We start from the raw sequence: 15,456 nt of genomic DNA, 5'->3' as shown, positions 1-15,456 counted from the left end.
TTCTGCGTCTTTGACTATGCCGTGCTCGATAGATTGATAGGCTATGCCTGCTATTTGATTTCCCGCGAAAGAGAGGTAATTCCTCGCGCTCGAGACGTAGGGGACAAGTGTGCACAAACTCGAGTGTAACAGCTAACGGGTGAGTTGAAAAAAGTAACATGTAATTAAACATATAACGCATACCGGTGACAGTTATTGGCCTAAAAGCAGCTACATTATGAATAGGTGTGACGTTATTTGTGTTTTAGCCCTCCAGTTAGCTGTATCTATGCAGCTTTACCTCTGTGCGGCAAAGCTAACGTTACTCGTCAGGATGCGTTCGGTCCCCGCAACCCAGATTTCCTTAAATAAACTGACAATTTAACGTGGCCGTCTAAAACTGTAAATCCACACTCATAGAACAAGCTTACATTATGTTTTAGCCATTGCCAATACATTGTCTTTAATTCGGCATGCATCCAATAAAGCAACACATATGTAAACAAAATGTAAACTTTTAAAATTGGGTCGTATTGCTCTCACGTTTTAAACCACGTTGGGGGACCCCCGAGTGTGGTCAGAATGATGCATGTATTTGACAATAGAATTAAAAATGGTTTCGTTGTTTTTCAGACGTTGGTGATTCCAGTTTAACTTCAGCCCAACACAATGGGAATACACGGACTTGCTAAGCTGATTGCTGACCAGGCCCCCGGTGCCATCAAAGAGCAAGACATCAAGAACTACTTTGGTACAGATCCCTTTCCCCTACATATTGATGAGGTCTGCATAAGAAGTGATAATTAGATCAAATGAAAGTATAATAATCTCCTTGGGTACATTGGATATGGATATAGAGATACAACAAAGATTGTAGGTCTTTGTAATTCAATCAAGATTAATAGAGCCCGGGACCAAATAAGTCCGTAGTTAACGTTACCCAGCAATGTGTCATAGTGGTGTACTAATAATTTCAAATTGATTGTTCAAAACGTTATTTTTTTGTCTTGTATTAAAAAAACCCTAGTATGACTTAATACATCTTATGTACTTTACTAGGGCTGCACAATATAAGGAAAATCTGCGGTAACGTTGTTGAATATCACGATAACAATATTGCTTGCGATAAATAAACAGATATTAAAGTGTACCCAGTTCTGCATTTCTGCTGCTTTCAGTATTCTGCTAAAATCCAACAAATTGCTTGTTGGATTTAAAATGAATGAAAGGAAATCATTTCCAACATTCTTTTATTGAACACATTGAACATTGAATTGAATATAAAAGACACCACTAAAAAAAAGAGTGCAGTTTCCTACTGATATTTCTTTTAGCTAACACAAAAAATCTCTGAATGTTTTTCACGATCTGTCGTAGCCTTTACGCGACGTGTATATTGCACCAGTTGATATCGCGATAACGATAAAAAAAACGATACATTGTGCAGCCCTATACTTTACACTACTTTATAATATAGTGATTGAAGGTTTGCATCAAAACCAGGTTATATATAGAAAATGCAATGCAAAGCATTGTTTTGATACCCCCTGCTGTTTTTAACATGCCAAACTGCTGTTCTGAACGTTTGCAGGCAGAAAAATTGCTATAGATGCCTCCATGTGTATGTACCAGTTCCTGATTGCTGTGCGACAGGACGGGAACCTTCTGCAGAATGAGGATGGTGAGACAACGAGGTACAACCCCCAGTGATACAGACAGACACTTTGAAATTCAGATTATGATGTCATAGTAGGGGACACTTTAGAGATGCAGTTCTGGGATTAATCCTAGACTAGGTAGCTCAAATCTTGACACAAGGCTGAAATATGTCTGCTACCTGCTCTTTTTCTCAGCCACCTGATGGGAATGTTCTACCGGACAATCCGCATGCTGGAAAACGGCATCAAACCTGTGTACGTGTTTGACGGCAAGCCCCCACAGCTCAAGTCAGCAGAGGTTAGTATGGGCTCTGAATTCTGTTATTGTTGAAGTAACAGTCAGATTGGTCTTTTTATTGCTGTGTAGTATTGCTGTTGTTTGCATTTCACCTGTAATCTTGATCACTTGTTTTGATGATAATGATTTACACATACTGTCTGTATGTGTAAATCATTTATTTGGCAATAGAAAGAGGTAAATATGTCATATGAACATCTTACAAACTTACATTTGCTCTCATCCTCCTTTTTAAATAATGAATTGGGTTTGTTTTTTGCAAGCTACACCCTCTGTCTTTTGTTTCATCTTTCTCTTCCTCTGTCTTTGCTCTTCTTGTCACCCCCAGCTGGAGAAGAGAGGGGAGAGGAGGGCAGAAGCTGAAAAGATGCTTGCTCAGGCCCAGGAAATGGGTAGAGTTACTTTTTCACGTTACTAAATAGTAATCCTGAGTGGTGCAAGTCTGGCTTTATTGTGCTGTGTTTTCATGTAGACTGTTAATGGGAGATCAAAATCAGTGTGCTTTTTTGCCAATTAACGGGTGTGTAAACCAATGTGATCGGTGTCATGTATATATGTTATATAATTTTTGTTTACATCGAAGAGATTGTAAAAACGTTGTACTTTGATTATGTACTAAAATGTGGGCAAAATGGTTTGTCTCAACCCAGGGGAACAAGAGAATATTGACAAATTCAGCAAGCGCCTGGTAAAAGTCACCAGGCAGCATAATGATGAGTGTAAGAAGCTGCTGACCCTGATGGGAGTGCCCTTCATTGAGGTAAGATCCACTCTCACTTTGCAACTCTTGCTGGCTTTAAGAATATTTCCACATTTGTATTGACAATGTTTTTGCTAACTTGAGGAAACATTTCTGTTTTTTTTTGTTTTTTTTTCAGTGCTCTTTCTAACATGTTTATCGTTATTTTCCAGTTGCATGTTTAGTGTCAGAATAGGCTTAAAAGGGCCTGCAAGACGGACGCCTGGTTAGCTCACCTGGTAGAGCAGGCGCCCATATATAGAGGTTTAATCCTCGACGCGGCGCCCGTGGGTTCGACTCTGACCTGCGGCCTTTTGCTGCAGGTCATTCCCCCCTCTCCTCTCCCCTTTCAAGTCTGAGCTGTCCTATAGAAATAAAGGCCTGAAATGCCCAACAAATTATCTTAAAAAAAAAAAGAGCCTGAAAGACAGAAACTGTAATGTTAAACATAAACAATGGATGTTTGTTCTTTAAATTGTGTCACTAAGAAGGAAATGTTCATGAATTAAAGAAGTACATTTGAAGTGAATGTACAGTGAACTGCCTCCTGCTCTACTGTTTTTCTCTCCATGTCAGAGAAATCACTTGCAACAGGAAAGGTATGGGTGAATAATTCAGTGAAATGTAATTTGATGTGTTTTGTGTTGCAGGCTCCGTGTGAGGCGGAGGCCACCTGTGCTGCTCTGGTTAAAGAAGGGAAGGTCTTTGCCACAGCAACAGAGGATATGGATGGGCTGACCTTTGGGACAAATGTCCTGCTCAGACACCTCACTGCCAGCGAAGCAAAGTAATGTTACACCCGCATCCCACCATCCCTGCATCCTGCTTGTAGCAGAGATGTCCTGAGAATAGACATGGCTTGACGTTTTCTCCTATTTTGTTTCTGGCACATATTTTGATACAACCTGTAAATGAATCGTATCTCTATACTTGATAATGATAAAATTGAATGCAGTCAATTCTATTTTATTTAATATCCATAATTGTTTGGTGGAAAAATGTGGCCAAATTATCAAAGTGCATATGTTCTGTTTAAATGATGGCAGTGTTGTTGGGTTGTCCAACCCGCTCTAAATAATACAGGAGAAACACTACATAGTACTACAGCCATGAAACCATACGAAAGAGTACTACTGTCCCCTATATTTCCTCCTTTGTTTTATTAAGGTGGTAACACATCTCAGTCATCATGAACCTAAACATATGATGTCCATTCAATCCCCTTAAATAATTGTGTATATTTAAGGCTCGGAAGAGGAGACGGTATGCTCCCTGTTACAACACAAATAATAGTAATGACAATGTATTCCTTTATGCACTTTATAATACATCAAGGGATTGTATTTGTTTTAGGAAACTTCCTATCCAAGAGTTCCACTTCAGTCGCATCCTGCAGGACATCGGCCTGACCAATGAACAGGTAATGTTGTTGTTTTTTTACTTTGAGAAAGGTGCAGCACAATAATGAGAGTGTAATTTCTTATCCGAGGTAAATTTCAAGAACCTGCTCTGCTTTCATCATTAGGGTCGGGCATCGTTTGGATTTTAACGACTCCGATTCCAATTCCGATTCTTCCTTTCGATTCCGATTCTTTGAGGGGTGGAGTTGAAACGGGTCACATGCCTATTTTCACAAATAAGAGGAACGCTTTATTTTGATTCAGTGGTGGTTTGCAGTTTCACAGGGCTTTTTCAATGTAAAATAAAGCCCCACTAGAGCGCTGCTTACCGTGCTCCAAGGCTGCATCACAACAAGCGCCTGGCTGCTACGGAAACCAAAACTTGTGTATATTAAATTTGGAAGCGATGATCGGATTTGAAACCAAATCCTTTAAACGATTCCAAACGATTCCAATAAAGAAACGATTCTACTGGAATCGTAATTTTTGAAACGATTCCAAGTAGGAATCGGTTCTCGATGCCCAATCCAATTCATCATGCTGATTGTTCCCTCTGCAAGCTGTCACCCTACAGTGCAGTGTCGGCATGCCATGCCAATATTTCACTGAAATTCACAGTCCTCCTGCTGTAAACACCGGTGGAGCAGGTACAAGAGTGAGATTTCGGTCTTTCTGACATTAACTCTGTTTTCTTTCCATGGTCCATCCTAGTTCATAGACCTGTGTATTCTGCTGGGCTGTGACTACTGCGGCACCATCAAGGGAATTGGCCCCAAGCGAGCCATTGACCTGATCAGACAGCACGGCTGCATTGAGGAGATCTTAGAAAACATTGACCCCAAAGTGAGTTAATGTCTGCTACAATCCAGAAGTTCCGGCAGTTGAACAAGGAGGTTTGGTTCTGATTCTTTGTGTGTGTCTTACTTTCCTTCACGCAGAAGCACCCTGCGCCCGAGGACTGGCTGTACAAAGAGGCCCGGGGTTTGTTCTTGAAGGCAGAAGTGGTGGATTGTTCCACAGTGGATCTGAAGTGGAACGAGCCGGATGAGGAGGGACTGATCCAGTTCATGTGCACCGAGAAACAGTTCAGGTGAACCATCAGAAGACTCTTTTCAGCACTGTGCTGGACAGGATCCATCTTCTTTGCTTGCTTATTGGGATTTCTTGCTGTTTGTTCACCATCTGACCACTAGGCTGCACTGCAGAGAGGCAGAGTTTATGGCTCTGGCATCACTAAAGCCACTAAAGCACACAGCCTTTTCACATATGATTTAAGGTTTACAGCACATACCAGAGTCTGTTCAGGATGACCTCTTTACAGGAGCCACTGACAGTGTGTTTTGTTTCTTGCTATTGTTTCTCATCATCTTTTAAAGGCTGCTTTGGCGCAGAATAACATGGCCGTTTTAATTGATTGATTTAATTTGGGTATGTGTGTGTGTGTGTGCGCAGTGAGGACAGGATCCGTAACGGCTGTAAGAAGATTCTGAAGAGCCGACAGGGCAGCACACAGGGACGACTGGACTCTTTCTTCACCATCACTGGATCTCTGTCCTCCAAACGAAAGGTACATTTAGAGCAACTGCAGTGCAGCTATGTGTTTCCAAAATGATGAAATCATTGCCTTTAAGTCATTATTAATCTGACCACCTACAGTAGTATGTAATGTGCACTACCCAATGTCAGAATCTATATTCAGTCTTTTTTTTTAAACTGTAAAAAGTAAGCAGAAGCAGAGGTGTTCAGTAGGCTGCTTTATTATGTGTATATTGTCAATGTATTCTGTTATCTTCTGAATGTTGGACTCGGTTGTTTTTATTCCTTTTTGTGTTATTTAGGAACCTGAGCTTAAAGGATCAGCAAAAAAGAAGCAGAAGACCGGAGCCACGCCGGGCAAATTTAGGAAGGGAAAATAGACTTTGACATAGGGCTTCTTTGATTCTTTTGGGAAGTAATTGTTGTAATTATTAACACCTAGTATAAAATCCAGCATAGAGCTCACGGTGAGGCAGGCGGAAGCTGCAACACAATAAGAGGTTGAGATTAGTTCAGCTGAACAACTGTGTATGTATCGCCCAAACATGATTTGTTGATGTAAAATTGAAAAAAAAATCCAAGCTAGGCGTGTTTTACTGAGTATATGAGGGTTTTATCAAAGTGTGTTTTCTGTTATTGAATAAAAGTCTTTTTGTAGAGTAATTTGTTATTAGCCTTTTGATTTATTCACTTGGGGTTAACTGATAACTCAATCATGAGTCATATTTATAACTGACAAAACGGTTTAGAAATAACTAGTTATTTCATGCTGTGGAAAGCTTGCATGTGCTGGGCAAATAACATAACCTGCACCATGTTTTTGTCTTTTCCCTACAAAGCATTTGGTTTTTCATATTTTTGGAGTATGCATACAGTTTAAATTCTAATTACAATTTCACTCACAGTAATTGTCCGTACACAGACCTGGCAGATCTTTTTCTCTAAGTAGACCATGTACAGCTGTTTTCACAGGGAGCTATAGGAACACATTTCATACAATTTTCACATTGCCAGGCCTTCCTAATTTCATTGTACGTCATGGGCTAATGCTGAACATCTTACAGAGCCAAGCTGGGCTGTAGAAGTGGATGGCCTCTCATACTCGTTCTAGTAATCCCCACCCAGCATTGCTCTGTTAAAGAAACAAGGTGTACGTTTTATCATGGTACACCATCAGTTAGACTGGTATTTTTAGAAGGTGTCAAACTCAATAGTGCTCTCTGTATCTTCCATTGTGGCAGCTGGCAGTGTAACATCATCTTCCTGGGGGGTTTGAATGGAAGAACCGGCAAAGCGCCACCTAGAGAATTGCACCCTAGGAACTACATGAACATTGACTAATTGAAGAAAATGGAGAGAAAGGCACGCAGGTGTGTTACTGATAAGGCAGAGGCATTTTTTAAAGAATATCAAATGTTTTTATTTCTAATAACATAAATCAAATTAGGCAGGGTCTTAAACTGCTGACAGAAAAGGGTTAATTAACAAACTTTCTAAAATGGTAGGGTGGGTAAAATTATTCTGTATAACAATAATGTTAAAATAACAGCCTTGATAGCAATCTTTAAAGTGCTCATATTATGCTTTTTGGCTTTTCCCCTTTCCTTTATTGTGTTATATATCTTTTTGTGCATGTTATAGGTTTACAAAGTGAAAAAGCCCAAAGTCCACCCCAAAGGGACTTACCATCTCCAACAGAAAACACTGTTCAAACTGCTCCAAACAGCTCTGTTGTAGTCCAGCCTTTACTTCCGTGACAAACGCATGTCATTTTGCGTCACTTTGTAACAGACGTTATAACGCTCGCCTAGCTGCTACCGAGGCACGCCCTCACACCAAGCTAGTTAGAGCGGAGGCCCGAAGAGTTCCAATAGTTGTATCACCATGTCCAGGAGACAGAGCAGAATTAAAACGTTACGTATGAAAGACTAATTTGTTAACATTTAAATAACTTGCTCTGAAACATCTTGCTCCAGCAAAGCTGGTACCGGGTTGTTCTCAAGGGGGTAAGCTAGCCTCCGCAAAGCGTACCTCCTATGAGGAGTTTCTGAGGCTAACAAACCATCAGGTGCCGTTAGCATTCCATTGACTCCCATTCATTTTGACGTCACTTTGACAACGAATAACTTTACATCTGAAGCGTTTAAAGGACTTTATTTGTCCATCGTTTATTTCTAAAGAAACACGACAATGTATAAATAAATGTATATAAAGTAAAAGCATCTTCTTTAATCATTTATCTCAGGTTGAACTGAATCACAGCACCGGCTTTTTTCTTTTGTTCTTAAGATACCAAAAAGATGCTTAGACCATGTATCATTTTCATCGCTTAATTGGTGTTTCCATTGGATGCACGTAAAGTGTGTTAAATAAAAATGGTTTGAAAAAGACAGAACTAGAAGGGTTAATATTTGAACTTTCAGATTGTCTGCAAAGCAGCTTTTCACAGAGCAGAAAGTGTTCAGGAGGAAAGCATGTATGTATCTGTGTAGATGAGGGCTGATATAATGTCTCGTTTTACAGTGCAGAAGTCAGTGACAACATTGCAGTCAATTATACAAAGTTCATACTTTCAAGTGTTCAAATAAGTCATTATTATTGTGAGTCATGTTAAGTATATATGAAGGCTAGCAACGAGTCGTGTCATTTGAAACCTAAAATTTTTAAGATGTTGTAATATCCGATTTCCTTACTTGCAGGATATGAGCAGTGGCAAAACTGTTTAAGTCATGGGGGTCATGTGATATGTAGCAGTTCTGCCACCAAATAAAGTGAACTGCAATTCTTTCAAGGAAAGTCCTCTTTCTTTCAAACTACAGCGGCTATGTGGTTTGTTGCAGCTCTGTTAAAAATAACTAATTTCCTCATTTCACTCTGAAATCACAACTTAATTTTTTCTTATTTTTTAGCTGTGGGCTCATTTGGTAAGAAAACATTTTACTGAACTTTTTATTTGACTGAAAAAGCACAGCTCTGTGGATGTCTTTAATTGTTACTTATAATAAAAAAACTGAACTGTGGTAGTATGGGGCACGTTTCCACCATGAAGTTGAAGTAGGGAAGTTGCTTTTAAAGACATTGAATGCTTTGTAATAACTTAATAAGTATATGATTAAGACAACTGAAAATGAACAGTGTTATGTCTTTGCAAATCCAGGGAGCCAGTTTCTGTCTGTGAATATGCTGACCGACAACATGTTACTGACCGTCTTCTTTGTTTCAGGTGAGCTGTGTGTTACTTGAATCATTTACAATCTTCATTTAGAAAAAAAAGCAGATTGTTAGTTATTTTGTTGACATTCTGACAAGTGAAATGTTTTATGAGGGAATTGTTAACAAGACAGTGAAGAAAGACCAGCATGCAACATACTGCTGCTTTGTTTATCGTGAATGTTTTTTTCACATTTTGTTAATCTGAAACTGATTTTCCAGGTGCTCTGGCTGCCTGTCCTAAAGAGCCATTCCTATTCATTACTGCACCAAAGAACATGGAAGCACTGAGTGGATCTTGTCTGCTAATCCCATGTAACTTTAGAGCTAAACCAGATGAGGACTTCATCAGCACAAGAAAAACCTTTGGAGTGTGGATTAAAACTGACTCCAGATTTAGCAACAATAGAAATAATGTTGTTTTCAACAGTAGTGGGACAGTTACCACCTATCCAATGAGTATTACTGGAGACCTGAGTCAGAAACAATGCACCACCTTGTTTTCCAGTTTAATGCCAAATTACACAGACAGATACTTCTTCAGAATTGAGAACGAGCCATTCACGGCAACAGCTTATTGTGATCCTCTTCAAATAACAGTTCAAGGTAAGTGAGGTGTTTGTATCATTCTAAAATGTTATAGTTAAGAAATAACAAAAAAATGAAGCACAGTTTCTGATTCTGTTTTGAAACCCCAGATTCTCCAGAATTGATTGTTGTATTGTATTACATAACTCATATTTTTTCATATTAAAAATTAATTCATATTTCAAATAAAAAAAAAAAAAGCATGTTTATGTGAACAGACAGTGGCTATTTGAACTTTCAGTTTGTGTTGATTTTAGATGCCCCTTTGGACAAAAGCAGTAGTGTTTTTACCACACAAGGTTTTTCTTTACGGTGCTGTATTGCCCTCTGTATTACCGAGTTAGCGTTAAAGGGAGGTATTATAGTTGCGATGAATGTTTTGCTCAGACAGAAAATCATTTATTTACAATAAAAGAATAAGTTACAGATGCATAATGTCGGCTGACATAAAACCACATCGTGCATTGTAAAGTTATTTTATTTTATGAATTAAGAGACATATTACATACCTGAGGGCCAATTCGGGGTCAGTTTTGAATCATTTACAATCCCGTAATTGTCTCCATCTGTTGAAAGCCCGACCGAGATTTATTCGGTTTAGCCCGTCGTCTGTCACTTTCCCTTTTAGCTTTCAGTTGTTCTTCGTTTAATTTCCTTTTATTTCCTGTGGTGGTCCTGCCCCAGTATCAGCCATAACTGCAGCAGATAACTTCTAAAATAACACTAAAATACAATTAGGCCTATATAAAGAAATCTCCTGCTGCCTTTTACCTGCATCTACTCACTAACACAGGCTTTTCCGGTGTTGCGCCGAAATCTGTGACCCATTGGAATGTGTGATACTGTACATTCATCTGCTATACAGCAACATAAGCTAGAAGAAGCTCCTATTTGATATTGTGCCAATGCTATTGCACCTTATAAAGATGTTACTGCACATTTTCCCATTTGTATGGAAAGTACTACTCCAGTTGTTAGTCCTGTCGTGTGGAGTGTTGTGATGATGTTGGTGGGTGGGCCAGTGTCTTGTAGTGACCTTCTGTCACTCCTTCACATTTATCATAACTGGATGAAAACATCTACAAAAATGTCCCGTGATGAGATTTTTTTCCACAAGGATGAAGCTGACTGAATTGTCATTACAGTTTTACAATAAATGTGTCATATTTGTAGATCACTTGTACAAACCATAGACTGTACTGTATTCTTTAGTGTAAAAAGTGCGATTTAAAACCCCAGATTCCCCCCCGAGGCCCAGAATTGAGATCTCAGGTGATCTGAAGGAGAAGGAGTCTGTCACTATAAGCTGCTCAGCTTCCACTCCCTGTCCACACTCCCCTCCTAAACTCACCTGGAATCTCCAACAAGACCCTCACAACAACATAGAGGAGAACACAGATCAGACCGTCACAACTAAAATCCAGAAGACCATCACTCTGTCAGACACACATGATGGATTCACCATCAGCTGTTCTGCCACATATCCTGTGAATGAAGGAAGAGAAGTCAAGACAGCAGAGGAGAGAAAGACTCTCAGTGTTTCATGTAAGACTTCATTTATTTTGTTTTATGAAGACAACAGCAGGTGGCAAGACAACTGATCTTTTCTTATCATTCCATGTGTCAAATCTTCCAGACCCTCCCGAAGATGTTATGGTGGTCATCAGTTCCACTGATCCAGTGTCAGTCGGCAGCATGGTGAACCTGACTTGCTCCTGCAGAGGAAATCCTCCTGTTGTCAACTTTGTCTGGTTCATGATCAGTGATGGCAGACTGGAACTGATCAAAGCTGATACACAAGTTTATGGCTTTAAAGTGACCAACGGTGATCGAGGCAGATTGTATTTTTGTGGATGCAGAAATGATCTGGACATTCAACTATCAACAGGATGTCAGTTGATATTTGAAGGTAACCACAGGAATTATGGTTTGAGATGTTTTATAAAATGTCCCATTAAGTAGAAGGTGACCATGCTGTTGTGTTGCAGGTGAACAGGTTGGTGTTGAAGTTATATTGAAGATCCTGGGAGTCATAATGCTTGTCAGCACATTGGTTATCTTTGAGTGGTGAGACACACTTTTCTGTGATATGATCATTTGCAGGTACACATTCACTTTTCTGTGATATGATCATTTGCAGGTACACACTAATTGGTCTAATTTAAATGTGGTTTGGCTGTATGAGACAGATATCTATTTTTACAGCATAAACAAAAACATTCTTCTTTTTTCTCACAGCTGGTTTAGATCAAGACGCTCCACAGAACCAGTGAAGGTACGCCACCTGTCATATGAGGCAGTAGTTTGCAGGTTTGGACCCAAAATGCAGGAGGACATAAGGAATAATTTAACAACCAAAAATAAACTTGCAATCTAAGTAAGCAGGCGATTATCAAAAAATTTGAAAGCAGGAAAAAAATAAACAGAAACAGGAGAATAAAGTACTATAAGCACAGGCTGAACTTCTTCTTGACATACGAGCTGACACCAGACAAAGTGAGCATACACACCAAATACCCCAAATACACAAGGCAACACGAGAGACAGGTGACATGAGGGCAGATGAACAGGTGAAACACATTTGGGACACATGTAACAGAACACTACCAAATAACACAGGAAGTAAAGCGTGCAAACATGCACATGGATGTATCTCGGAGAACAAAACAGAGAACACAGACAGGGGCCAAACATAACCATGAGCAAAACAACGAGAACAATACAGCAAAACAGGAAACGCTGAACAAATAACAGGGAAACATCAACACACAGGAACTGAATTAACAAATTAATTAACAAAATAAAATAGGAAGTGACCGAGGTAGAGATGGAGTGACCCTGCCCGGAGGAAGCCCGGGGCCCCCGTCTGGAGCCAGGCCCAGATGGAGGGCTCGTCAGCGAGCGTCTGGTGGCCGGGTTTGCCACGGAGCCCGGTCGGGCACAGCCCGAAAAAGCTACGTGGCACCTATCTCTCCATCCCATGGGCCCACCACCTGTGGGAGGAACCGCTGGGGTCGGGTGCGCTGCCATATGGGTGGCAGTGAAGGTCAGGGGCCTCGACGGACCAGACCTGGGCAGCAGACGCTGGCTCTGGGGACGTGGAATGTCACCTCTCTGTGGGGGAAGGAGCCGGAACTTGTGCGGGAGGTGGAGCGCTACCGGTTAGATCTGGTGGGGCTTACCTCTACGCACAGTCTCGGTTCTGGAACCATACTCCTGGATAGGGGTTGGACTCTTTTCTTCTCCGGAGTTGCACAGGGTGTGAGGCGCCGGGCGGGTGTGGGGATACTCACAAGCCCCCGGCTGGCGCCGCTACGTTGGAGTTTAACCCGGTGGGCGAGAAGGTCGCCTCCCTACGCCTGCGGGTTGTGGGGAGGAAAAACTCTGACTGTTGTTTGTGCATATGCACCAAACAAGAGTTCAGAGTATTCGGCCTTCTTGGAGACCTTGAGTGGAGTCCTGCATGGGGCTCCAGTCGGGGGACTCCATAGTTCTGCTGGGGGGGGACTTCAACGCGCACGTGGGCAATGATGGAGACACATGGAAGGCGTGATTGGGAGGAACGGCCTCCCTGATCTAAACCAGAGTGGTTGTTTGTTGTTGGACTTCTGTGCTAGTCATGGATTGTCTATAACGAACACCATGTTCGAACATAGGGATGCTCATAAGTGTACTTGGTACCAGAGCACCCTAGGCCAAAGGTCAATGATCGATTTTATAATCGTTTCATCTGATCTGAGGCCGTATGTTTTGGACACTCGGGTGAAGAGAGGGGCGGAGCTGTCAACCGATCACCATCTGGTGGTGAGTTGGGTCAGGGGGTGGGGGAAGACTCTGGACAGACCTGGTAAGCCCAAAGCGGGTAGTGCGGGTAAATTGGGAACGTCTGGAGGAGGCCCCTGTCCGACAGACTTTCAACTCACACCTCCGGCGGAGCTTTTTCGTGCATCCCTGTGGAGGCTGGGGGCATTGAACCCGAGTGGACAATGTTCAAAGTTTCCATTGCTGAAGCTGCGGTGAGGAGCTGTGGTCTTAGGGTCTTAGGTGCCTCAAGGGGCGGTAACCCATGAACACCGTGGTGGACACCGGTGGTCAGGGAAGCCGTCCGACTGAAGAAGGAGTCTTTCCGGGATATGTTATCCCAGAGGACTCCGGGAGGCAGTTGCAATGTACCGAAGGGCTGCAGCCTCTGCCGTGAAAGAGGCAAAGCAGCGTGTGTGGGAGAAGTTCGGAGAAGACATGGAGAAAGGACTTTGGTCGGCACCAAGGTGCTTCTGGAAAACCGTTAGCCACCTCAGGAGGAAGCAGGGGAACCATCCAAGCTGTGTACAGTAAGGATGGGACGCTGTTGACCTCAACTGAGGAGTAATAGGGCGGTGGAAGGAGCACTTTGAGGAACTCCTAAATCCGACTAATACGCCCTCTATGGTAGAGGCAGAGCTGGAGGATGAGGGGGGATTGGCATCAATTTCCCTGGTGGAGGTTGCTGAGGGTAGTTAAACAACTCCACAGTGGCAAAGCCCCAGGAATTGATGAGATCGTCCAGAAATGCTTAAGGCTCTGGGTGTGGAGGGTTGTCTTGGTTGACACGCCTCTTCAACATTGCGTGGAAGTCTGGGACGAGTGCCTAAGGAGTGGCAGACCGGGGTGGTGGTTCCCCTTTTTTAAAGGGGACCAGAGGGTGTGTGCCAATTACAGAGTATCACACTTCTCAGCCTCCCCAGTAAAGTCTACTCCAAGGTGCTGGAAAGGAGGGTTTGGTCGATAGTCGAACCTCAGGTTGAAGAGGAACAATGCGGATTCCGTCTGGTTGTGGAACAACAGACCAGATCTTTACTCTGCAAGGATCCTGGAGGGAGCCTGGGAGTATGCCCAACCGGTCTACATGTGTTTTGTGGATCTGGAGAAGGCATATGACCGGGTGCCCCGGGAGATACTGTGGGAGGTGCTGCGGGAGTACGGGGTGAGGTGTCCCTTCTCAGGGCCATCCAATCTCTGTACGACCAAGCGAGAGCTGTGTCCGGGTTCTCGGCAGTAAGTCGGACTCGTTTCAGGTGAGAGTTGGCCTCCGCCAGGGCTGCGCTTTGTCACCAATCCTGCTTTGTAGTATTTATGGACAGGATATCGAGGCGTAGTCGGGTGGAGAGGGGTTGCAGTTCGGTGGGCTGGGGATCTCATCGCTGCTTTTTGCAGATGATGTGGTCCTGATGGCATCATCGGCCCGTAGACCTTCAGCACTCACTGGATCGTTCGCAGCCAAGTGTGAAGCGGCTGATGAGGATCAGCACCTCTAAATCGGAGGCCATGGTTCTCAGCAGGAAACCGATGGAGTGCCTTCTCCAGGTAGGGAATGAGTCCTTACCCCAAGTGAAGGAGTTCAAGTACCTTGGGGTCTTGTTCGCGAGTGAGAGGGTGAGAAGCTCAGTTATCCGTGAGGAGCTCGGAGTAGAGCCGCTGCTCCTTCGCGTCGAAAGGAGCCAGTTGAGGTGGTTCGGGCATCTGGTAAGGATGCCCCCTGGGCGCCTCCCTGGGGAGGTGTTCCAGGCACGTCCAGCTGGGAGGAGGTCCCGGGGAAGACCCAGGACTAGGTGGAGGGATTATATCTCCAACCTGGCCTGGGAACGCCTCGGGATCCCCCAGTCGGAGCTGGTTAATGTGGCTCGGGAAAGGGAAGTTTGGGGTCCCCTGCTGGAGCTGCTACCCCCGCGACCCGACCCCGGATAAGCGGACGAAGATGGATGCATGGATAAAATAGGAAATGACACCACCAGATAAGGAAAGTTGTTTCATAATCGATCAACTTATCTGTCTGCAGGTCTCAGAAGTAGAAGAAACCTTTAAACAGTCTCCACCTACAGCAGTAACACCAGACCACAATGCAACGCAGCACATCTGACTTTTTCGTGATAAATCCTAAATGAATGCAGGGAATGTCCACTATTGATTTTGAAAGGAAACGAAGAGAAGGGAATGAAAACGTAGAAAAAAGCTAATTATGACACTTGACATTGCTGACTGGGGAAGTTAGCAACTAGCTAGTGAACAAAC

At 42.8% G+C, this 15,456-nt stretch overlaps 2 protein-coding genes across 3 annotated transcripts in view; both read left to right on the top strand.

The window, feature by feature from the left end:
- The first annotated feature begins 28 nt into the window (after positions 1–28).
- On the top strand, positions 29–6,273 carry fen1 (flap structure-specific endonuclease 1). The gene is made up of 12 exons (XM_078280292.1): positions 29–139; positions 613–730; positions 1,571–1,673; positions 1,833–1,935; positions 2,264–2,327; positions 2,586–2,695; positions 3,325–3,461; positions 4,028–4,094; positions 4,786–4,917; positions 5,013–5,164; positions 5,527–5,641; positions 5,913–6,273. Exons 2-12 carry the CDS (start codon positions 649–651, stop codon positions 5,988–5,990), a joined length of 1,143 nt encoding a protein of 380 aa, XP_078136418.1. The 5' UTR covers positions 29–139; positions 613–648; the 3' UTR covers positions 5,991–6,273.
- Positions 6,274–8,213: 1,940 nt separating this feature from the next.
- Positions 8,214–15,456, top strand: part of LOC144537129 (myelin-associated glycoprotein-like) — a 16,475-nt gene continuing 9,232 nt past the window's right edge. Inside the window, exons 1-7 of one of the 2 annotated variants that reach the window (XM_078280578.1) lie at positions 8,300–8,534; positions 8,768–8,833; positions 9,043–9,426; positions 10,648–10,953; positions 11,045–11,317; positions 11,397–11,475; positions 11,647–12,687. In XM_078280578.1, coding sequence (XP_078136704.1) covers positions 8,791–8,833; positions 9,043–9,426; positions 10,648–10,953; positions 11,045–11,317; positions 11,397–11,475; positions 11,647–11,785 — 1,224 coding nt within the window. In that variant the 5' untranslated portion in view covers positions 8,300–8,534; positions 8,768–8,790 and the 3' untranslated portion in view covers positions 11,786–12,687. Of the gene's footprint in view, positions 8,535–8,767; positions 8,834–9,042; positions 9,427–10,647; positions 10,954–11,044; positions 11,318–11,396; positions 11,476–11,646; positions 12,688–15,456 lie in introns of those variants that run through there. The other variant, XM_078280577.1, reaches the window with a different exon arrangement.

The sequence above is a fragment of the Sander vitreus genome, chromosome 22 (genome assembly GCF_031162955.1).
Source record: "Sander vitreus isolate 19-12246 chromosome 22, sanVit1, whole genome shotgun sequence".
Taxonomy (NCBI): domain Eukaryota; kingdom Metazoa; phylum Chordata; class Actinopteri; order Perciformes; family Percidae; genus Sander; species Sander vitreus.
This window is presented reverse-complemented; position numbering and strand designations above follow the sequence as displayed.